Source organism: Saccostrea echinata, unplaced genomic scaffold (assembly GCF_033153115.1).
Source record: "Saccostrea echinata isolate AGI-Se365-2 ecotype Australia unplaced genomic scaffold, CSIRO_AGI_Sech_v1 ptg000010l, whole genome shotgun sequence".
NCBI lineage: Eukaryota > Metazoa > Mollusca > Bivalvia > Ostreida > Ostreidae > Saccostrea > Saccostrea echinata.
In genome coordinates, this window is record NW_026889759.1 from 7,429,486 (window position 1) to 7,454,175 (window position 24,690).

Here is a 24,690-nt window from a genome sequence, read left to right on the forward strand (position 1 = left end):
AAATAGGAGGATGTATATTCATTCTAGTTCTTATCTATAAAGAATAGACAAATATTTCCCCTAAATTTAGGAATGTTGAAATCTGATTTAGTGAACTTGATCATAACTTTCAGTGAACCAAAAGAAGAGCAGTATAAAAATTGTCCTTAATATGTTCACTTCAAGCTATATACAGTCAAATTTCTACCTCTTAGGAAGCATTTTTCCTTTGTCATAATGATTAATTTCCTAAGTCATCAATCCCAAAAGACAATAAAAATTGATAGGAAAATTATTTATGTTATTCTTTGGACACATTCCTTCATTCTGTGATCTAAGTTGCTTTTGTGCATACAATCTTTAAGACTTTCCCCTACATTTGATTTTTCTTTTTGTTGAATCTTTAATTTTTCTCTTCTAATAAATAGCTTTAATTATGCATGAACCCGTATTAACCCCCCTATCTAAGATTCCAATTTGTCTCTGTAATCTATTGCATTAAGTCTTACTGCTGGGCTTTGAGCAATATCCCATAACACAAGATAAAAAGATTATATAGACTTTTTATTTTGGCTTTGGTACAGGCCTTTTGATGAAAAAGTATTTACCATATAGCAAAAAAAGAGAGAGATCATAATTTTATTGCCCACAGCCAAATCATAGGAATAACATGAAAGTAGATAGAAATCTTTCAATCTCTGTTGGCAGTCAGAAATTTTCTGTCATCTGTGCTGGCTATGCTTCATAGATTTATAATTATATTTTCTAGACCCATACAGTTTCTTTTTCAAAGCTTACATTGTGTATCAATCTAATAAAACATTTCAATTTTGTCGTTTAAGAGAGTTTAAGTATGGAAGCCACCAGTCTGCCCTGACAGATTTTCTTTTGAAATGAGAAAAGTAACCACTTTTTTCCCCCCACTCTGGCTTTATTTGAAAATTTGGGATGTAAAATAAAAAAAATGCATCCCGTCATAGAAAGTTATTAACTGTTGTTGATTGCAGATTAGAGATGTTTCTATAATCCTATTTTGCTTTGGGGGGAAAATTGTCAGCATACAATCCTAAGAATATTGTACAATTTAAGTAGAAATAAATTTTTAGTTCATTATTTAGAGTTCTCTCCACAACTTTAAATAAAATGCTTGTGGAAATGAGTGCATTCGGGGAATGTGATTTTTAAGAATTGAATGATAATCACATATAAATCAGAAATCAAGGGAATTTCATTTGACATTATCTCTGGGATCAGCATTTCTTTTTATTCACATTTCATTGTTATTAGTATCAATAACAAATATAATTTTATGCTTTCAGACTTCTTTTATACTTGAAGATAAAATCAACTTGTCGTAATTTCTAGTTTATAGCCCTAAAAAATAGGTTGTAAGCGGAAAGCAATGTTCAATTAAGTCAATTATTCTGTCGACTAGGGATTTGGTCCTCTATTCTTGGGCTAAATTTCTCAAACATTTATTTTTCAATATGATTTTAAATAATGGCAAATACTTCCATGAAGGCCCCCAATTAAAAAAACTTGGAGACAATGGACAGTGTTTAGTGCTGATTGTTCAGCATTTTCATTTTATGTGCTGAAAAGGAAAAATTAATGACGATTACATGCCTCCATATCTGCCATTGGTTTTGTTAAAGCAAAAAAACATTGACAGGTTAATTATTGTTGTTTAACTCTTAATCAAGATTTAGAAGTCTTCCAACTATGAGATTTATAGATTTGATTATAAATATTTCATACATCTCTGATCAACATCTCAAGATCTAATCAAAGATAAAAGTCAGAAATGCTTTCCCAATGGATTTATAATAATAAGATTAAGGTGGAAGTTTTTTTCCCCCCAAGTCTTCTAGTTTTCTAAGTTAACAGTTATTCTGGCAATATTTATTATCCCCCCAAAAAATAAAGTATGCATAACTTCTCACTGAATAATATAAGTTCCTAATAATTTTATGCATTGATATCTACACTGATTTGCTTGTATTTCTGGCACTTTAACCTAGCTGACACAGATGACAGTTTATACTTGGTTTGATATTCCCATTTAATCACAGATGATCTTTGGTTTGGACTGAAAAATTTTAAAATACAGTTTAAGGACTTACAATTGAGCTTACAATCTGAGCTTACAATTTTTTTTTTAAAGGAAGGAGGAAGGGGGTGGGTATGAATTGGAAATGAAGAATAGTTACTACTATACTTACAAACAAAACCAAAAATACGAAAATTATTGAAGACTGATTCTATTTTGCATAATGGGACAGCAGTTAGTCCTTTGTGTAGAAACAGAAAAAGCTAAATAATTGTAAGATTTTAATAATACACTTTCAGTAAAATAAGATATGTGCTTCCATTCAATTTAGATTTTTTTTCCCAAGAGGGAGAAAAATCTTCTTTTTTTTTCTCTGAATGAAATATATTCCTACAGGCTGTTGACCCTTTGGTTTGATAATCAACTGACAAGTTATGCATTTTTACCAATCTGAATAAAGTTATAGGAGCATAACCAAAACACAAACACGAGACATCACAGAACTTTGGAAATAAGACATTTATCAAAAACTGGGAAGGATATTTGTGGATGTAAACAAATGTCAGCTTGATATATATTCTAGGAAAAAGACACAACGCATCCTTGGATACTTGTCTGCACTCTTATGATATGCCTAAATTTATGCCTTATACTAGAAATTTTTCGCCTCTGAATTTTGTGATTTAATGTTTCTAATTAAATAAGTGTGATATAGTTTCTTTCTTTATCACTTGAGAAGTGAGTTTGTGCAAGTTTGTTAGCATAATCAGATATACCAGACAGCTTATTTCAAAATGAAACGAAATTATTATTTCATGCGAAAAACTCACGCTAATGAGAAGAGCAACTCTTTCTGCGGCTCTAATTGGAACACTAATGACCATGCAGCATGTGCATTTAGTTAAAACTTAATTTTACGTGTCACAAAATTTCTGTAATTGATTTTTTTGAAGGTTTCTTGGAATGTCTTTGGTGTTTTTTCCAGCAGCTGAACTTTTCCTATGCAATAAAACTTATCCTGACCCCCAGAGAATGCCGAGTAGATAAGAACTTTTCTATTTTCTGGTCCAATCTGCAATATTTATTGGTGATCTTTGGTATGCTTGTTTTCTGTTTAATTTGATTACCTTGTGATAAGAGTTGGCTAGGGAAAGGAAAAATGACTTATTTTACCAGCTTTGATTAGAAAAAATCTGCTTAACTATTCTGTTGAATAATAAAAGTCTATGCTTTAAGTGGGAGGGGTGAAAATAACAGCCTTGCGCTTAATAAAAAAGAGAAGATTAAACATAGTGGCTAGTCACATCTCTAGATCTTGACTAAGTCCAATTTGACAAGAATTACTATCATTCTGCAGAAGGGGCTTTACTTTATGGGGATTCACAGATGTTTTTCACAGGGGAAAAAAAAAATATTCTCATTTCAGTGACCTTGCTTCTTTTCAGAAATACTTTCAGTTACAAGTTTTATATAATTGTTTAATATTTCACAAAAATTACAAGTATTTTTGCAGTGAACTGTTTGTGATAATTAGTCTTATGGGCAAGGGAACATAATAAGCAATGAAATTAAAATACTGTATGACTGTCAGTGGTTTAACCGTTGATTTGTCCCATTTTCCACTCTCTTGGCCCCCCAATGTGATAAGGTATAATTCTGAATTAATATTTAAGTTCTAAAGAATTTATAGTCAATAAATAGTCTTGTTCTCAGCCTCATAAATTCTCATTTGTGAGGTAATCACTTGCTTCTGTTTTGCCATTATCTTCATTCAAGGGACATGCTCGGAGAGACCCAGTGAAATGTCTGACCATTAATTTGTCTGCAGAAGAATTTCTCCTTTATCTCTACCTGATAATTTAGTTTTATTGCCAGTGTTCACTTATGTCAGAGCTTATCATCTTTGTTTTTGTCAGAGAATTTTAGGCTTCAGATCTAATCATCTTGATTGAAAAGTTTTTCAGTTTTAATGTATGACTAGTATTGACAGAAGACAATATGAAAATTGAAAATTTGTTGAAAAATTGGAACTAAAATTAACTACCTTATCAGCGGAGTGAGTGGAGTCGTTTTACTTGAGTTGTAAGAGCTTATTGTTCATTTGTATAATCAACCCATATAATTTTTTTATGTGAAATGAACATTCTGTTGGCAACCCACTAAAGTTAAAGAGCTTTAATCTTACTTGGATTTCAGATCATTCAATTGACTTTTATTCATTACAGACCCTGCAATAACTGGGTGTTCATTAGTGTAACTTGATGAGACTTAAGTTTGCATGTCCCTGCATCAATGCATGAATATAGAAGCTACCGTTTAGTGGTGCCTCTTTGTGTTTCGACCAAAGTAGCTTTTGTCATCGGTGTCGTTGATTAACATTGTAAAAATAAAAATCTGTAAATATGAGGGAGACCATGTAATTATCTCTCTGATTATGGATATAATGAATGCATTTTCTAACTCAGGATAAATCACCCTACAATTTAAATCCCATTTAATTCATGTTGAGGTGTAATCGAGACAGAAGTGTTTTAGCATTCAGCAGGTGTAGAGACAAGGTGACCCTCTGTGGACCTTCCTATTAATCACTGATCACCACCAGTCCAGAACTTCTTGTATATTTTGGTGGGTCTGATAAATATACCAGAGCTTGCCTCTTGAGATTTCTTTTCCTGTCATTTAATTTTTGATCCACTGCAAGCAAATCAACCTCTAGGACAGCTGAGATGCATGTTATACCCTCTACCTTGGAGCACAATGTCAACTCTTATTGATTGATAACCCTGCATCATTTAAAAAAAAATTTACTCTGGATTATTTGTTTTTCAAATGACAGATAGAACCTGGCTTGTTTAAATGGAAAATACTTGAGATAAAATGGAGAGTTGGGCAGGTGTGCATTGTGCAGAAAATGGGAATAAATTGGCATGTCATGTTGTGACTCATGCGGTAGATCCAAGCCTTTATTTACTGACAATGCACCATGATATATAGCTGCCCTTGTCTGTTTACTTACATTTAATATAGAAGATTTTATTTAGATAAAAGCTGGTTTGTATCTGAAATTTATTGCTGCAACATTATACAAACTAATATACCAGTACTATAACTGTCCCTCTTTTACAAAGAAGTATGAGGTCTTTCTATAAAATTGCAGGGTCGTAAATAAATGTTGAAAGTTTTATTTAAGACATGACCTATGTATGTTTTTTTTTTATTTCAGTTCTCTCCCCTGATACAGGATACAGTTCTGAAGGGTACATTCAATGCCACACTTAACAACCCAATAGCTCCACAACTAGACATGTCTCAGCATATGGGTAATTCAGCAAAACATGCATTCCTTTTGGGAGTGTGAAGCAGTATTCCACAACAAACAACAACCAATCAGGTTCTTTTAATTACTGAAAATATCCAATGAATGGACAAATTCCAAGGACTGTTACCAAACATGAAAAAAATATCTTTAAAATATTTTACACATTCATATCTATGGAAATGAGTCTTTTTGTGAATGAAAAGCTTTTGTGATATGATGTTTTTATTTTTATTTCTATCGAAAAGAAACCGTCCTTATTTTAGAAATGTTTACTTATTTTTGTTTTATGTACTTATATAATATTTGTTGAAGTTTTAACACTGTGATATATATAAACCAGTCAGTCATGTTTATGTAATATACCGTGTATGTATGTGTATGTTTTACAATAAACAAAATTGTAAAAAACAAATAATTGTTATAAGTTTTACCACCAACTTTCATCTTGGAACACAAAATACAGAAGTATGTGTGTTGATTGTTAAGTATGGATAACATAGGAAGTAAAAAGACAAAAATATGTTTGTCTTATTGAATCAAAAAATTTTGCATGAAGTTGAATCAATTTTGTGGTAGATAAAATTAGTTTTTATAAATTCTTGAGTATAATAGTCATACAAAAACTTGATGGTTTGTTGGGTATATGGAGTGGTAGCAATTACATTGACTGATTCATTTAAACCACTATCCTAAATTAGCTGAAAGGAATATAGATTTCATTGTCTGATTGTGAAACATGAAGGGAAAAGAAAACGCCTGAAAATTAGGACAAATTGGGCTAGGAGATTTTAAGAAGGCAATGACAAATTCACCATGTTGATGTTGGAGATAATATCTGATCAGATAATTGACCCAGGTCTAAAATTATCCAGTTATTATTTAGTTATTCAATGACAAGAAGGTCTATAGACATTTTTATTGGACCAGTTATCAGGTTTTGATCTCAACAGAAGAATAAGACTTGAGGCTTGGCCTTATTATGAAAAAAAAAAAAATGCATGACAAATCACAATTTAAGTATTTCATTTGTGGTAAGATTTTCTGTCACCAGTGTTGGAATACTTCATTGCATTGTTTTTTTTATTCTCCAGAAAAAAAAAATTCTGAAAGTACTTTGCGTAAACAATGTACCATCTATACTGAAAGTTTAGAATGATTAGCAAGCCCACAGGCTAACTAGTTATCTTACGAAGAACTGCAAATGGACTTGCGTGTTCTGGAATTCTGGGAGGTAGACTGGTACCCTGACATTGGTTAAACTAATTCTACACTTTTACTCCCATGATTCATAAATATCACCTAAAATTGATAAGGATGGTATTTTATGTAGTGATTAATTAGAAATGTCACTAATTAGCAGGTTTTAAACAAATGACATGCAATTAGACTGCCCCATGGTCAGGTTGAACTTTCAGTATCTTCAACATGCCACTCTTCTTATCTGTTGATGTCCATTTCAGGCCCACAGATGCCTCTAGAATGTCCAGCTTGATAAACCTTAAAGCTTCACAGATCATGCTTTTAATGTCCAGTATTTAACTTTTATTGAGTGTTAAAACCTTTTTCCCAGATTCTGATTATTTGTTTTTAGAATTCTGATCCAGAACAGAAAGTGTTGTGGAATATTTTTCTAGAAACAAACTTACTGGTCATCAAAGATGTTATTGAAGGTTAATGGAATTTTTGAAAATTGTAGGAAACTTTGAAACTCCCTAGAGAATTGATATGTCAAAAACGTGCGCGTCGTTTATATAAAAACGTCAAAAACTCGTGCATGTTTTGGAAGAGGGAATTGCAAGACAGAGAGCACCAGATGATATTTCTTATAATGCCAACCAATGATCCTACATGATAAAGCCACAAAACAATTTAATTATTTTCGTCATTTCTATAGAAATACCAGGGGTATATATCTAAAATTTGTGATTTTGGGGGGAAATGCAAGTACATCTCCCTCTATGAAATGCCAGTTGCAAGAACGAAAGAATGCAGGCGTCTGGAAATTCTCTTCGGGTTTTGGTTTGCTTAGTACACGACTGCAGACTCCTCGATCAAAGAGGACGGTAATCGTCTGTTAATTTATCAATTATGAACGTGATGGATAAGTTTGTGTTTCAATTTGTCCACAGTGTGGCGTCATTCACGTGCCTTCGGTCAGACGGACTCCACATCCATGTTGATTACGTCATTGTTTACCCATGGTCGTGCCTCCAGCCTCGCCGATCGTCTGCTATAAGCAGCACGAGCCACGTCTCCAAATGGAATTCTATTATATAACTGGAACATGAACTTTACAAGCTTATGATTTCTTGATAAGCATGGTTATTTTTATCGTTTATATCGATATATAATAGATGAATTCATTTTGATATGTCAGCATCGATGAGGACATTATATACTTTCTTGTTATCCCTACGCATGTATTAAGCTATGATGACTTAAATGCTTGAATCTGCTATTTTAACTTTTAAATTTGTAACTCTGCAGTGTTTGATTTTATCAAAGTTTTTAGTATACAATACGAGTAGGTGTGGTTGACGGTTTCTCATTACTTTTCAGGTAGGTTTCATTACCATATCGAATTCCTTTCATTTGTAAGTCTGGCGGTGTTCGATTTCTGGACCAAGTATTTAGTATGTAGAGATAGCTGTATGCGAATGGTGCGGTTGTAAATCGTTTATAAAACAATAACCTCTAACTTGTTAATTGAAAAACGACTTTTTGGAATCGCTGGAAGTGTTCTATCAAGAACATCTTTACAACTGAATAAATATAATCTATGTGGACATCGTTATTGCGTTTTCCTTTAAAATGAGTTGGTGTTCCCTATGACTGAAATTGGGTACTTTTTAAACAGATTTCACTGATAACATTCTTTCCCAACAAAAATTGGTGGACAAAGTACTTTATATGCAAAGAACATGTATTACTTACAAATGCATAGGTCCATCATTTAGTAAGATCTTTTGCCATCGAGACTTTGTCGTAAGAACATACTAGTATATAGTTTCTGGATGAATTGGACATAAATTTATTATTGTATTTAAATGAGCTTTAGAATATCAGTGTTATATTGTAGTGAATCTCAAATGTTTGAAAATAGAGCTATTTTCGAGGTTCCTGTTCATGTTTATCATGAGCAGAATTTACCTCACATTTCAGGCCCGTAGAAGGCGGGGGGGGGGGGGGGGCAGGGGGCCGCCCCCTCCCACTTTTTCTGATTATAGTATTTTGCTATAGTAAATTTTCCTTTAGATGCTGGTCGGCCCCCCACTTATTGTTGCTGAAGGATCGAACCCCATGTAGAAAAGTGAAATTCCAGGGTTTGAAAAGGTAATTAGGTTTTTTTTTTTTTTGCTTGTCAGATTATTTGGAAAGTGCCCCCACTTTTTGGTCAGTCTAGATTTTTTTTTTTTTTTTTTTTTTTTTTTTTTTTTTTTTTTTTTGCTTGTCATATTTTTTAGGAGTTGGTCCCTCACTTTTGAAACCCTTGCTACGGGCCTGCATTTATCACATATCCACTGAATAGTTATACGTATAACCCCAAATCCTTTGATCATAATTTTATAAAATATTAACTAGAAGTATTCAACGAATCTATATTATATGTAATATGAGCCTTTTTGTACATGGTAAAGCAGGAAGCATGGACCTCTTGAGATTTTACAATTTTCCCCTGTCTAATATTTTGTTTTTCTTAATTTTATTATGCAGAATTACTCATCTATAGGACTTTTTTAAGGTCAGACGATACGCTCCTCAAATATCTGTTGTGTATATCTTCGTAATGTATGAAAAAAATTCAAAATTTTAATTACCTTCTGATTTCTAAACCAGTTTCTAATTGCCTTTAAAAAAAAAAACAAACACTAAAAAAATTGATATTGGCAAATTAATTTTTTTTAAAGGATTATATGAGAAGAACTATCCTCTGGTATCTTGCACAAATGGCTGGTAAGGTACCTCAATTTTTTGTGAGTAAACATGTAAAAGTATCAATAGTTCAATGACAAAATCTTGGAAAAAATTATACAGGATATTATTGAGGAACGTATCGTCTGTCCTTAAGCACGTCATTTTTATGACAATCTGAGGAAGACAGGAAGGATCCTCGCTCCAAGACTTTACGATCGTACATCATGTCACACAATCACAGCAGCTACCATGCAGAAATGGTAATTGTACATGTATATATTGGGGAAAAAATGATTTTAAAAACCTCTTAAAATTTATTCGAACGCCAAGGCTGAATTGAGGTACATTTGTCTAAGTTAATGGGATATGTTATATATAACAATACATACATGTACGACATACAGAATAACTGTTACCTTCATAAAAATGCCACTTATGAGTAGAAAATATGGCTGAATCTTCAGCATGCACGTGTTAAATCTACTCGTTATGTATCTTTAACTATCAAAACTGATCAATTCATGCAAATGACGAATATCAATATACAATATATGTCTGTCTATTTATGACTGTGAGTAAAGTGTACATCACATTTATTCAAAAACTTCTACATGGAAAGAAGAAATCTCTTGCTGTGGCCTTCAAATTAATATTTAGATACATCGACGACGTTTTATCAATAAACAATATTCATTCCTACGTTGATTCGACATATCCATTTGAATTCAAAAAAGATACCACAGAGTCTGATGACACACCTGTTTTATATTTGGATGTTTTACTTGAAAAAGACTTTACTATATATACAAAACTATACTATATATACAAAACTATATATGATGAATACGATGATTTCCAACTTGTCTATCGTCAACTTCCCTTATTTTAGCTATATATCATTATCACCTGCATATGGAGTTTATGTCTCCCAGTTGAGCATGCTTTACGTACGAACACTTTCTACAACGAGGCAAGTTAATGACAAATAAGTTGATGAAACAAGAATATCGACAGTCTCGTTTAAAGTCAACATTTCGCAAATTCTATGGTCAAAGACCTTGTCCGCAAAAACAATCTATCATTACAATTGTAAGTCGAATTTCGACTGCCGTTTTTCATACAAATTGTTAGGCCATTATTTTCACATTGAATTTTCTAGGCTTTTCCCGTTTCCCCGATCATGACAAGGAGCACACAGCGGGTGTGACGGGTCGACAGGGGAAGCTTATATCTCTAAGGCACCTGATCCCACCTCTGATTGCTCTGTCCCAAAATTGTATTGTTTCAATGAACCTTTGAGCTTGATTACTATTCATTATATTCATGAACTATATGGAGATAACGAACAGTAATTAAGCTCTAAAATCCATTAAACAATACAAAATAGGAGCAGAGCAAACACGGACCTCCAAAACATCAGAGGTGGGATCAGGTGCCATGGAGGAGTGAGCATCCCCCCAGCCGACCGGTCACACCCGCCGTGTGCTCCTTGTCATGATCGGGAAATAACGGAAAAATCCGTCAACAATTCAGTGTGTGAATAATGACCTAACAATTAGTATGAAAAACGTCAGTCAGCATATGACTCAATGATAAATTGTATTTGCTGACAAGGTCTTTGTATCGACCATAGAACTTACGAAATGATGACTTTAAACGAGACAGTTGATAATCTTGTTTCATCAACTTGTTTGTCAATAATTTACCTCGTTTTAGAAATTGTACATACGTAGAGCATACTCTTGCGTATCGAATCAACTGAGAGATATAAACCCCGTATGCAGGTGATGAAGGTATATTGCTGCATAAGTAAGGGAAGTTGACGATTGAAAAGTTAAAGTCATCACGTTTATCATAAAGCTTGGTTGTTAGATTACCATTAACGTCTTTTTCAAGTAAAATATCAAAATATGAAACAAATGTGTCAGACTCTTCATATTTCATTCATGTATAATTTTATGCACCACATTTTCGAAGTTGGTTTAAATATACATGTACTGTAGCGAATGGCAAACTATCAAACTCGAACTTTATCCGGGTAAAAGACATCCCCTCCCCCCCCCCCCCTTCCGTGCTTCTGTTTGTTTGGATTTCATTGTCAATGCATCAAATTCTTTTGAAATAATATTATATTTAGACAGAAAATGACTTAATGTTGATTTACTGGGTCGAGCGAAATGCATGAAACCTGCAGAACACCATAACAAATAGATAAAAGTAACACTCTCTAAAATTATTTATGCACAAATAATTTAAAAATTTAGAAATAAAAAAAAAAGTTCCTAAAAAGAGCAAATCATGACAAGGCCAATGATTTTATACATGTATCTACACAATTTTTCTGACCGCGTTAGCAATTCTACTGTAGACTGTTTGCAATAGAACTTAAATTAAATATTGTAATGCAAAAAATCATTCTGTTTGACTTGTTTGAAAAGTTTCTTGAATGAAGCCATGTTTTTTTCAGATAAAAAATATCTGGTAGTTTATCATAGGGTGGTTCCAAAAACACACATTATCAAATGTTTCAGTCCTGTAAGTATGCATGTTTAGAAGAACAATGAAGTTCTCTCATAACATTTGCAATGTTTATCTTATAGAGGAGCACCATGGCTACTTCTTAAAATCATTTCTGAATATCACAACACCAGTGCATTTTTTAAACGAATGTTCTTAATGTTCAGTTGTCAAGACAGCTTATCTCTATGTTTGGGTATTAGATCATTACCAAACAAATTATTACATTAAATGGAATATGAATCATATATTGTCACTTTTCTTTACCAAGCACTTATACTTTTGAGGTCATTATTCGAAGAGTTGACGACTTTTAATGACAACCATTGTGAAATAATCGAAAATCCGCCATTATGACATCCGCCAGCAAATGAAAATTGGCAGGTCATGTCACGTGCATCGATCGGAAGCTGTCATTTTCCATGTCCCATCTTTTCTTTGCAGCAAGTGAACATGATACAAATGATCTCCATTAATTCCGTCTGTCCAATGTACTAATTACCCTCACAATGAAAAACTAATGTGTATTTACCCCCACAATCTAGTTCAGAATTTAACTATATGCGCCATAACATTAAATGACATAATTCTAAATGTAAAAAAAAAAAAAAAAAGAAAGAAAAGAAAAAAAAGAGAAAATTCCAAGAAAAGAATGGTATGATAATGTGTGTGTTTGAGGGAGGGTGTGTGTGTGTGTGTGTGAAAGAGGGTGAGGAATAGAAAGGTAGAAAGGGAAGCTTATATATTCTGATTTCATACTGATTGATGCGGCACAAAATCTACCAACTACAATTAATCAACTTCTTAATTTCTTTAATCGTTTTTCTTTATCATATAAATATATTTTAAAAAAAAGTACAGAAAGTGAAAAGTTGAAATATATACCCAAGGAATGATAAATTCTGTTATCAAAGAAATGGGATTTGGGTAGTAATGATACGGAATTGCATGCATCAAACGAAGTCATAGGACGTCCAGATTGCGAATTTGCTGAATTTTAATTCATTTCCTGCCTTTTCCAAAACTCAAGATAAGATTTCCCATTTAAAGATTCAAATTTGATATTGATACTGACGTAATGATTCAACATTATCGTTTCAGAGAAAACTTTTGAATGATTTATTAAAATGGCGGACAAATGGATAGCATTAGATAAAATGGGGTACAATGAAGCCGCTACCGCGGGTAAACATTGCACCAAACAACGAATCGATACTGAACGATTTTTAATTCTGATTTATCTTGGAGTGAGGGGCATTATCTTTTTAGCATTAGATACGGCATTATGGGGAAAAATTTGTCTGGCAATAAATGACTCAATATATATTACTTAAGTGTTGTTGGGTGAAAATTAATCATTTAACAATCAGTTGACAAAAGTAAATAGCCATGCACGAGCTCAAAGATTAGTCTTTTTACCTCCAGTTTTCTGTGTCTAGAGTTCGCATATATCAGTAAGCTCGACTTTAGGCAACAATATATTTCATCAACTGTATTTACATAATATACGTATGTATAGATTATGTTCGCAATATTTGCAATATTCTGTGTAAATTACTTGCAAAATTATCCGCTGAAGGGTTGTGTCCTTGATTTGAATTGAATCAACTGCCACAAGAAAATTATTTGTTCATGCTGTATACCGTACTATTTATAGGATTCGTGCATTTTAATTCGGAAATACTACATAAAAAAATATCTTAAAATATTATTTTGTTTTACTCTGCATGTACGCCTTTACAAGCCGGGTGACAGAGAACAGGTCGACCTTCGGAACAAATAGACACATCATCGTAAACCAATTAAATCATCATCAATTTGGTTGAAGATAGTACATGGGATACCCGAAATATCTCTGTAGCCAAGTTTTAAACATTACTCCAAATGATTTTGTTATCTTTCGGTATGGTTTCAAAAAAGTTAGATATATACATTTGAACATCCTTGATTTCTCCTTGATTTCAAAATTGACAAACATCATTTTGTTCGAAATCGAATGGATATACATAAAAATATGAAAGCTGATTGTTGGCCTTAGGTGTACATAAAATATTTTAGATTTCAGACTGAAATCTACATGTGTCAATAAGGGCAATTATAGAAAGGAAAATTAAGGAACCCTGGGGTAGATTGCACCGATTTACATACATTCGATGTTGAGTACATTCCCTGTAGCTGCCAATTTTCAAAATTTCATATTCTTGGTTTTTTATATATACAAAAAGCTGACACGATTTGATTATTTTATCAAGCGTGTTACTTCCCTAAAATGTAATTGGCTGGCTCGATTTATTCAGCAGGACACTGCTATTTTTAAACATCGAGTAATTTTTAAATGATTTTAAATGGTTCCTCGTTTCAAACCATCTTCTTTTAGGGGATGACAATTTGATTGGGGGGGGGGGTCGAGTCAGATTATTAAATAATTTATTTTCATTCCAGTGAAGGACAGGTTATTTATTTCCAAGATTATCGGGGACAGATTATTTATTTCTTCTTTACTGAAAAAAAGTTTGACAAGCCCCCCCCCCCCCCAAGCCAAACTCCAAAACTCTATTTCGTGGGAGTTGGGATGTGGAAAACTTGAATCTTTGAAACTTTTTATTCACTCAAGGCCTCACATGAGGCATGAGTACAAACATAATACAATTTTTAAAACTAGTGAAGTGGCATCAGACGGATAAATAACCTGTCCTTGTCTGGTGCTATCCCCCCCCCTCCGTCTGGGGGTTGTAGCACCATGCAGACAAGGACAGATTATTTATTTTCTTGATTTTATTTTAAGAGTCAAACGGTCGTATCCTTGCCCAAAATACCCAACTTTGCAATATACTTTTTCAGAAAGAATTATTTTAAACAATATCTATGAAAATTGATTTCCACTTCACTGAGGATCCGATGTGGAACGTTCTCGGACAGTGTCGAACACTCTTTTAAGACGAGCCACAAGCACTGGTTTCTGCAGTTAGAATAATCTGTTAAACCGGGTCCTTAGGACAATATCATTTAAACGATAGAACGTTATGTCTATCGTTTCTGTAATATTTTTAACTCACATTATTATAGCAACAAGCGTTATTACAATACTATGAGTTTAAATTTTTTTTTACAGAAACACGATCGCCTGACCATGCTGACGCTGTTTGGTTCAATATTTATATTCCATATAACACATCCGGTTATCGGATACACCTGCTAACGACGGAAGTTTAAAGCTGAACCCTATTCTTGGAACCTCTGACTGTAATTTTGTATATATAAGAAATCATATAAATCATAAATAAGTCTATGCTAGAACTATTTTTCAACTTAAAAAAGTCAAACATCCGGGATTCATCATGTTCATCATGCATGTTCATTGGCAGACTTGTAAGTTGTCAGAAGTGCATGGTTGTAACCTACATACTCCAATTTTTCAGTCAGATAAATGTGTATTTTGGAAAATAAAACAATGCCATATCAGAATAATAATAATAATATTTTTTACTGCAAGACAATGCAAGTAAAATTCCAAACATGCATTGTGCTCTGTCAATCTGAAGCATAAATTCATTTTATAAGAAAAAAGTTTTGCACAAAGTACTGGACTAAAAACTGGGTGGAAATATATATTCTTTATATTTTAACAACATAGCTGACGATTGAACATTTTCATTTTTGTTATATGATTATAAACTTTGATTTTGTTGTAAACTATTCCAGGAAGTTATTATTCTCTGGTAACAACATTTGTGTAGGAGAGACATACAAGCAATAATGGCAAATGTTTGCATTTAATTGGCTTCATCAAAATGTCACAAGAACTGCTCGTCTGGTTGTAGAATATAAGCTAACCAGGGTTAATGTGTGTAATATTTTTTCTCGACATGTTCTAGTTGTTAGTTGTGCCTATTGACAATTATTATGGTGCAGGGTATCAGTTTGTACCTGGAACTTAGGTACATCACATGCATTTGGTGTGTTTGTTAATGGCAGGAAATTAGAGTAAATTTTGGTGTACTAGACTATTGTCTTATGACTCCATTTCGATGTTTATATTTAGAATTGCATACACACATAAACTGGTTCAGTCAGTTGCAATAGTTTTTAATTTGATATTTTGGTTCAAATCAACAACAAAAAAAGGAAGAAAGAAAAAAAGATAAAAATATATATAGTTTAACATCAGTATCTCAAAATTGATATGTATAGACTAGCTAACAGGGATATATGCTGAAGCAGGGATTTCAATAATTCTAAAGTAAAGAGGCAATTTTATCCATTTGAAGAGGCTGTTATAGAACTGCAATAGTTTATTTTGCCAATAATGAAAATTGAAGTGGCTAATTCCATTCATCGAAATGGTGAAAAATTGCCTTCTGTCTCCCCTTTTGAAAACCCTGCAGAAGTGAGTTTCAATATCTCAAAAAAACCTAAGATTTTTCAAGCTTTTTAAAACCAACCTTTTTATCAATCAAATTTCTATCATAATGATTGAATTTCCACAGTGTATTAATCAATACATAGGCACATATTACACTCTGTATGTTTGCTACTCAAGTTTAGTTTTTTTAAGTATGCAAGAAACTCTGTCACACAGAAGATTATACATGTACATGGGGGAACTGAGTATCACTAAAACGATACAGCAGATATGTTTTCTTAGTTTTTTGGAGAAATGTGTATTTTGAAAAAAAAATCATGAAGCTTGTGAATATAAAGTGTTCTGTCAAATTAACTAGTCTCAACAGAATAGTTTGAAGGTTAAGTCAGCAAGCCAGAATCAAAACAGTGAAGATTATAATCATTATAAGATAATCTATTATTGAATTCAGTAATGACATTAAATTATTCATGTTTGCTTCATTTTGAAAGAAATGTAGACATTATATTGGATGTTAATGTCAAGTATGGCATTGGTATCACACATTAATAATAATAATAAAAAAAAAATCATGTCCATTCAATAATCCAAGTAAAACCACAAACTGAGCAACCAATGTGGAGAATGCAATAATGTTACAAGTATATAACTATTACAATGTGAAAACAATACTTTTTATGTCTTATTGCAGATGTGATATGCTTAAAACGGATCCTATCCAATTTACCAAGTCACATTTTGTAGAAATAGCAGATTTCAGTTCTGAATGCTAAAGTGAGACTGAGAAATATTTTTTCATCTATGTTCTAGATTTGATATAAATGGGGTAAGTAAGATTCCAAAATAAAGTGTTAGAGAGTTTTCTGACTAAGGTCAGTTAGTCATTCAATGTCTGATGATTGTACACATTTATGAAGATCATACCATGATTTATACTCTTAAATATATATATATCTGTCTCCACACATCTAGAAATCTCTTAAAATCTAATGGGGTTTCAATTGCATGTAAACTTGTAGATTAATCATAGTTGTTTACTCTGACAAAAGTTGATGTAGACTAAGAATTACCGTTTATCATACTGCACAGTTTGGCTGCTTTAATCTCTCAGTACTTCAGAGATAGGTCTGCTCTTGACTGGGAGGACATCAAAGGCTACCTAGAACACCTGGGCACATGTTTACCTGCTTGTCTCCCAGATAAGTAAGTAGTATACATGTATATAACATAAACTGTGTGTTGTGCAAGGGATGATTGAATTTTCAAAGTCAAGGGGACAGGTTTAATTTTGTTTAATTACTGTTTATCCCATTGTCTACTGATTCAGTTCTTTTGTGCTGGTTGTGTTTACTTTTGAATCTCTTTGTCCTTTTTCAGAAAGAGTGAGAGGGAGAAAGAGAGGAGAAGGGGGAGTCTTGTGATTTTTCACTTAGTTCCCCTATGTACATCACTACATATATATTCACTCTTGTGACAGAGTTCCTTGCATGTATACTTCAAAAACTAAACTTGTGTAGCAAACTTACAGTATGTTATCTATGTATTGATTAATACACTGAGGAAATTTAGATCCTCCACTTCTATATTCATTGACAATGGGAGCTATACAGAAATATATTGCTGCATCCATGGACCAGTAGGATTCTAAAATAATTTTGTATAAATATGAAATCACCTGACTTTGGTGAATACCTAATTTTTTTTTTTTTGGGGGGGGGGGGGGGGGCATCAGCTGTAACATAATTTTTTGACTAGCAAGAGAAAAAAAAACCTTAACAACTTGCCCTTTCCTGAAAATCCTGGGGGTGGGGGTGGACACTTTCCTTAGTCCATTCTCCTCTGATAGATTACTCTACTTACTGATTTTGCAAGTCTGTGTTTTAAGGGGTGGGGGTGTCAAAGGCCATGTTTTCCTTCCTGTTACATAGAAATTAATAACTCTGAAAATTCCAGCCCCCCTCCCCGATCTGCTCATTGATGTAAGAATATTAAACCAGGGTAATTATTTTAAAGTTTTCTGTTTAAGAGTTTCTTATACTCAAAAAAATATAACATATTTATTTAATTTTCATTACCAAGCATATTCAACGAAATATATTTTAAGAAAAGATTGAATTTTTAAGTTTAAAAAGTTGTTAGCGATTAAAATGCTATACAAACTATAACGTTTTTATTCTGGAACAATTCATGAAAAGTCAATTTATCAACATTCTAACATTCAGCAAAAAATAATTGTTGACTTGAACTGCGTTGCTTTTCGTAGAAGACGGATTTCTTATAAACATAAATAGGAATTAAAGTAGGGGTACCATTTGGTACCCTATGTTTAGAAAAAAATGACATTCTCCAATCTTTTCAATCTGCCTTCAAGTAAATATAAGTTATTAAAAAGCTTTTAGTATTTGTAACAATAATTTCCTGTGTTCCCTTCATATCGGGATTGATCAGCTAAGCTACAAACACTGTACCTTTATGAATGAGTACAAAAAATTGTGAATGAACTTTCGTGACGGTTATAATCAAGTTCCTGAAATCACATTCTAATGATGATTTCACACCACCTGGTTGGGTAAATAAGAAAAAATAGCTTACAACCGTGCTAAAGAAAATAACTCTTAGTACATCCTTCCCGACACACTATTACCGTTCTCAACGCGGTTTACACAAGATTTTTTTTTCATTTTCTTTTCTTCTTTTTTTTTTAAAAAGAAGAACAAGAGAAAGAAAAATTGATTCGAGGAAAGTTTATTCAGCTGTGATTTTCTTGAAGGGGAAAAATCACTATAGATATAAAGAATATTTGAGACAATTTGGAGGATATTTTAAATCCCAATTAATTTAAAGACAATAAATACATTTTTGAAAATAGATAGTCCGAGTTTTTAAACAAAATTCATTGTCTTGAATCGTTGCCAAAATACGTAATTTCCCTATTATATAAAAGACAATGGACAGATTTTTGAGAATCGGTAGTTAGAATTTTTAATTGTGTTCCTTCTACATGTAATTTCAACAAAAGAAATGATTATTATCAACCACTATCGGGAACAAGGAAAACTGAAACCGCTCTATTTTTTTCCGTACACTAAGTACAATGTTTTCAGGAAATAATGTGTAGATTCCTATCAATACTGCTTCCGTTTTATTGGTTTTAGACCCAATATACCACGACTTGTTAAAACATAAAAGAAAAAATGTTAATTGAACAAGACTCCTGTTTTCCAAGCGATCGCCACGAGTAGACGGTCCCGATTACTGTGGCCATGCTCAGGATTAGGGCTTATTATTTTTTCCTCTTCAAAGTGCGCCTACAAGACTGAAATTCTAAGTCCCAAGATCACGTCATGATGTCTGGAATTTCTCTAGAAAAATAAAATAGAGTTCTGGGTCCAAGAATTGACTGAACACAATATAGATCAACGTTAAAATTAGGTACATGAACTGAATTATCACACATATATGTTTTCATTTCGCTCTTTTGCCCTTTGGGTGATTAGTGCAAAGGAAATTTTGCAAATGAACATTTAGATACTTCGTATATGTAGGTGTTTAAAGATTCTTTTAAAATTTCTAATATGGATTTATTTTCATTCTAAAAGTTTACAAAGTAAACCCGTATACTAATATACGTAGTTCAGGAGGTAGAAAAATTGAGTAGTCGTAAAATATCGATTTCAAATATTGAGGATTTATCTTTCCTTTTTCAGAGGCGGAAAAATACTTCAAACAGTAATTGGATTACGATACTTAGCTTACGTAAACTGATTAGGCGGGGATTTATGGATTATGAGAATTAAGATAACGGCAAGATGTCCCGAGTAAGGTAAGGTCTTATCCATGTCGGAATTACAATTACTTCGGCTAATTTTGAAGGACTTTATGGCATAATGACATTTTATTTTTACCTCCTTTTATGCGGGTAATTTTGATTTTATGCGACATCCCCGGTGCATACCAGTCTTCCTCCAATTAATAATGTATATTTTATGTGTATTCTTTTAGACGTGCTGTGCATTTTAGTTTTGTGGCAATAAATTATGTACGAGGTCTTTACCCTGCATTTTCCCTCGGTCTTTAACATTTATACATGAACTAATCCACTGTGATACCGCGTGTACGTACAGGGTATTATTTTACTTTTATTACATAATTAAAGAATCGTTTATCTTTCTCGCATGTACAAGATATCAAACGGTTTTCTATCGGATAATTTACGATAAAATAGCATACGCACGTGGAGGCAATACAAACTCATTGATAATATTGTCAAGTCCCGCCCAGCGATGACAAGTGGTCCAATCACGAAAGTTAGTAGGTGGGGTCTATTTTGTTTTCTGTCCAATGAGTTATCCATCGCCTTAAAATTGCTAAATGGTTGGTCGCTTTCGAGGTTTAGATCGTTTGTAATACTAACGTTCTCAAAGTCAACAGAGGAAATTGATATTCTTTCAATGTTTTCTGTAGAAAGAAGCGTGTCAGCTTATGATCGCATGAAAATAAGAAAGTTTGCAGTTAATGGAATGAAATACTTGGGAGGTGTACACAGGATTTTAAAAATTAACCTGTCTGTGGAAAGTTAAAATTCATAAATCCTGGATATTAAACATACATTGCACGCGGAGTTCATCATATGATTAAATGTGTATTGTCTGTTTTCGTATCACTAACAACGTGTGTCAGGAAGGACTTGCATTATTTTAAGAGTTCATGGAATAAACGTGCATTCGTTTATACACGAAAACAAAATAGCAAAGCCGAGAAAAAAAATTATAGAAGATTTTTTAACGTTTCTTAAATACTATGTGACATGTTTGACATGACTTTGACAATTTTTGCATATTCTTAGGATTTATAAATTCTGTAAGTGTTTGGTGGATCCATTAGGAGCGTGATACGATGGGGTACAGTGTGATTTGCGGACTCCTGTGGAGTATTTTCATGGCTAATCTGAATTTCTCCTCCAGCACCGGTAAGTGTGAGAATATTCATTATGTGCCTCTGTTTGTATACTTGCAATCTACACAAGAGGATATTGTACTCTCCAGGACCACTTGACTTGACCTAAGTCAGAGAGAAAAAAATATATAACTACTTGTGCGACAATAGATTACAATTAAAGTGTTTTTACCTTAGGGAGAGATCAAGGGGTTTAAGTCCCCTGAAGTTTTCGTTACGATCTTTAATTGACGACGTTTTTTTTTCTTTGCAAAACGTTTCTTTGCATACACGGCAAGCAAGGTCTTTTTAATATTTTTCCCTCCTTCGATTCACCTTTTATTGAATGTGTTATAAATGGGTTGCCATCTATAGTTCATAAAACTAATTGTTTATATGGAGTTTAATTTTACACACCTGCCCCTGTGTATTGACGCTCTGTTCGGCAAGATAAATGTTCTCTTGCGGTGTAAACCATGTGCTCTCAAATAAGGACTATCGATTTTTTTTTACTTCTAGTAAATGCAAGATCAGAAATATTAAGTGATTTGCAAACATTTAATAGAATTTTGCCTTGATAAATACAGAAGTTAGGCAAAAGTGAATTTTTGCTATTAGCCCCAAGATCGCGATCGGTCGCATTACGTTGTTCATGAGGGCAATAATTGATCAAATTTGTAAGAAATTGATTAGGTCTTGTTCTTTTACTTAAGGGGATTGTCATAAACTTGTTTACTAATGTTTTACGTTCCCTCCTTTTATTTGCCTTTTTTACCATGTAAGATATAAAGCTAGAAGGCATGCTGTAAATTAAAAAGGACTCCATCATAAAACTCGGACATCAAAGATAAAAATTATGATTTTAGCCAAACAACATAATGACAATAAGGTTTTATTAGTTTTTAATGATTGGACCCACATGTTAGAAATTGACCATTACCTCACCTGGGCTTTTGAAGTGTCCTGTTAATTTCACCTCTACATTTTCTACAACTCCTTCATGTTATATCAGGTCTTGTTCAAGTTGTTAAACTTCACTTTACAACAACCTGTCATTTTTATTCACTGGTTACTCATCAAGAAAATTATTCATCAATTCATGCAAAAAATTTGTTTAATTCTAGGATTTTTCCAGGAGAAACATGTTTTATGTAACATCTTTACAACATCAATATCTTATTTTAAAAAGTTCATTTTTTTCAACAATTATATCAGAAAAAAAAATAATTTCCCCACAAAGGAAATCAATTATGCCACTGCATTGATTGTGGAAAAAATACAAAAAAATAGTGGTTATAAATTAAAGAAACACACTTTGATATATGGGTGTGCTGATTCTGATGAGAGAGAAAAAGAGGTTGGAAAATTAGTCAAAGGGTGTGTGAGGTCTTTAAGGTGAAATGGTATCCAGTCAGTGGTCCTAAGGGATTTAGTGGTGTACACTGGGAATTGCGCCTCATGCTGCTGATGTTTATTGTGATGAGGGGGGCTGTTTGTTTTTGGGAGCTAATGATGGAAATTATAGAAGAATCTGTAAATCCCTTTTATTTTTGTCTGTAGGCTTTTCTTCCTCGCAGGAATCAAATGCAATCTTCCCGTAATTGTATTGCTGAGTTGAAAGACTTCTGTTTCTATTATTTACGATAAATAGGAAAATAAGATGGAATGAAATCCGACTTGAATGTGAGTCGCTGCACTCTGTTGCACATTGCTACAAAGGAGGGAATAGCTTCTTGATACTAAAAACATCGTTGAAACAGATGGCTTCACTTTTATCATGCATAAGTTAGAATGAATGAAATGAGATGTGTCTTAATTTAATTACACAGATAGTCAGCATTATTTGAAAAAAAATTCTGCAATTAATGAATTGTTTTATAAGTTGCCCAAATGAGAAACAAGAAAAAAAATAGCACTGGGGGTCATTCATTTTAAAAACTCTCAGAACAGTATAACACATCACTGCACATAGCCAGGAATTATATATGTGTACTTTGAAGATGAAATGTTCGCTGAAAGGAAATTAAATTTGTAAATAAATTGAAACACATTGCCAAAGACAATGACTGGCTAATCACACTGTTTACAGCTACTAATGCCGACTGAACTCTCCCTAACCCCCCTCTCCAACTTTTCAAACAAATTCGTAAGGAATGGATGGGGCTTTGTAGATAAAAGACATGTTTTCCTAGACCACATGCCCCAATCAGATGTATTTACACATCATATTCGTAATAAGCAGAGCATCTGATTTATCTCAGTCGCTATGTCTGTTTCTTTTGTAAGTTACTCCTGATTTTGTAATCCATTTTATCCCCCAGTGGAAAGTCAGGACCATTTAGAGCATTGTCTTTAAAACAGTTTTAAAAGCAGTTCAGTATTAGGTTTAGAGGAAAGAAAAGCCTTAATTTGTAGAATGCATTGATTAACATGAATATTGAAAGTGATGCATGTTTAGTTGCTATTGATAACTATAGAATTACATTGAAAAGGGCATTGTGCATGTCAAATGTTGGAAATGATATCTGGAAAGTCCACAATACTAATGTAATGATATGAAAGAAGAATAGCTCATCTATTTCAAATTTTGCTGTTTTAATGGAAAGGCAAGATTTGCTCACCATGGCTAATGCTGACAATTTTCATTGTTGCAATTTATGAATTTTTTTTTTTCAAAAAGCAGTGATAACATCAATTCTTTGCTAAAAATGATCCGGATATGTGAAATTTTAGATACACCTCAAAGCTCATGTAATCGCCCAAACAAAAGCAGAATTCGACCACGCAGAATACTTTAGTCGAACCTTGTACCAACATTGTCAAAACGTGTGCAGAGTTTTACTGCATTTCCAGGTGTCATGCTCGGGGCTGAATGTTTACAGTCCTAAAAAATTATATTAATCTGCTTATGAATAATTTAGGGCAGAAAAATTGGATTTCTTTAAAAAGAGTTTTTGTCCAGATCAGTTAATTCTTCTTAATGTGGGCAGATGATCTTCAAACTTTTGTAGTATCAGTCTCAAGGATTTGACTCTGCTCTGAATTTTAAGGATTTTGTGGGATATTTTTAAAAAAGTATAAACATGATAACAATTGTTAGTCTAAGATCTAGTATATTATGTATGTTAGAGAGCTTGAGAAAAAAAAAAGAATTTTTTGCTAAAGCAATTTCAATTCCAAATGTTTATGTAAGAAGTGTAGTTTAAGGTCATTAGGCAAAAATAACAAGATCAAATTGGTATGATAGACCAAAGTCGAAGGTTAATGGGTGCCCAAAAGACAGAAACGTGTTTCTGGTGCCAATTAATAGACAGGGACAGAGAAAACAAGTTTGTTTTCTCATTCAATGAACCATTTTCTGTTTCATGATTTCGGCAGCAAAAAAGTCATACCCCCCTTTGGCAGATGTTTTCTTTGCCGACTCGCGAAATAATTGTTTAACCGTGTAAGTCTTTGGTAACCTGGTTCAAAATTCATAATCCACATGATAAATGACTTTACACCATGAAAAGTGTCAGGTGCAAGTTATTTTTCTCTTCCACGAATATTTGACATGCTAAGATGCTTTCTAACCACATCGTGGATTATGTAGATTATGATTGTATGTAGAAT

At 33.0% G+C, this 24,690-nt stretch overlaps 2 protein-coding genes and 1 long non-coding RNA gene across 5 annotated transcripts in view; 2 read left to right on the top strand and 1 right to left on the bottom strand.

Annotated features, from left to right (window-relative positions):
• The window catches only part of LOC133184284 (sperm-tail PG-rich repeat-containing protein 2-like), a 30,826-nt gene extending 25,143 nt beyond the window's left edge, over positions 1-5,683 (top strand). The window contains exon 12 of the mRNA XM_061319280.1: positions 5,253-5,683. Coding sequence (XP_061175264.1) covers positions 5,253-5,387 — 135 coding nt within the window. The 3' untranslated portion in view covers positions 5,388-5,683. The remainder of the gene's footprint in view (positions 1-5,252) is intronic.
• Positions 5,684-17,110: 11,427 nt separating this feature from the next.
• Positions 17,111-24,690, top strand: part of LOC133184285 (netrin receptor UNC5C-like) — a 73,371-nt gene continuing 65,791 nt past the window's right edge. Inside the window, exons 1-3 of one of the 3 annotated variants that reach the window (XM_061319281.1) lie at positions 17,111-17,346; positions 19,851-19,966; positions 20,990-21,112. In XM_061319281.1, coding sequence (XP_061175265.1) covers positions 21,040-21,112 — 73 coding nt within the window. In that variant the 5' untranslated portion in view covers positions 17,111-17,346; positions 19,851-19,966; positions 20,990-21,039. Of the gene's footprint in view, positions 17,347-19,843; positions 19,967-20,542; positions 21,113-24,690 lie in introns of those variants that run through there. The other 2 variants (XM_061319282.1, XM_061319283.1) reach the window with 2 other exon arrangements.
• Positions 22,447-23,871, bottom strand: LOC133184672 (uncharacterized). The gene is made up of 2 exons (XR_009720839.1): positions 23,818-23,871; positions 22,447-22,709 (listed from the first exon to the last, which is right to left on the bottom strand). It is a non-coding gene; the product is annotated as an uncharacterized LOC133184672 (long non-coding RNA).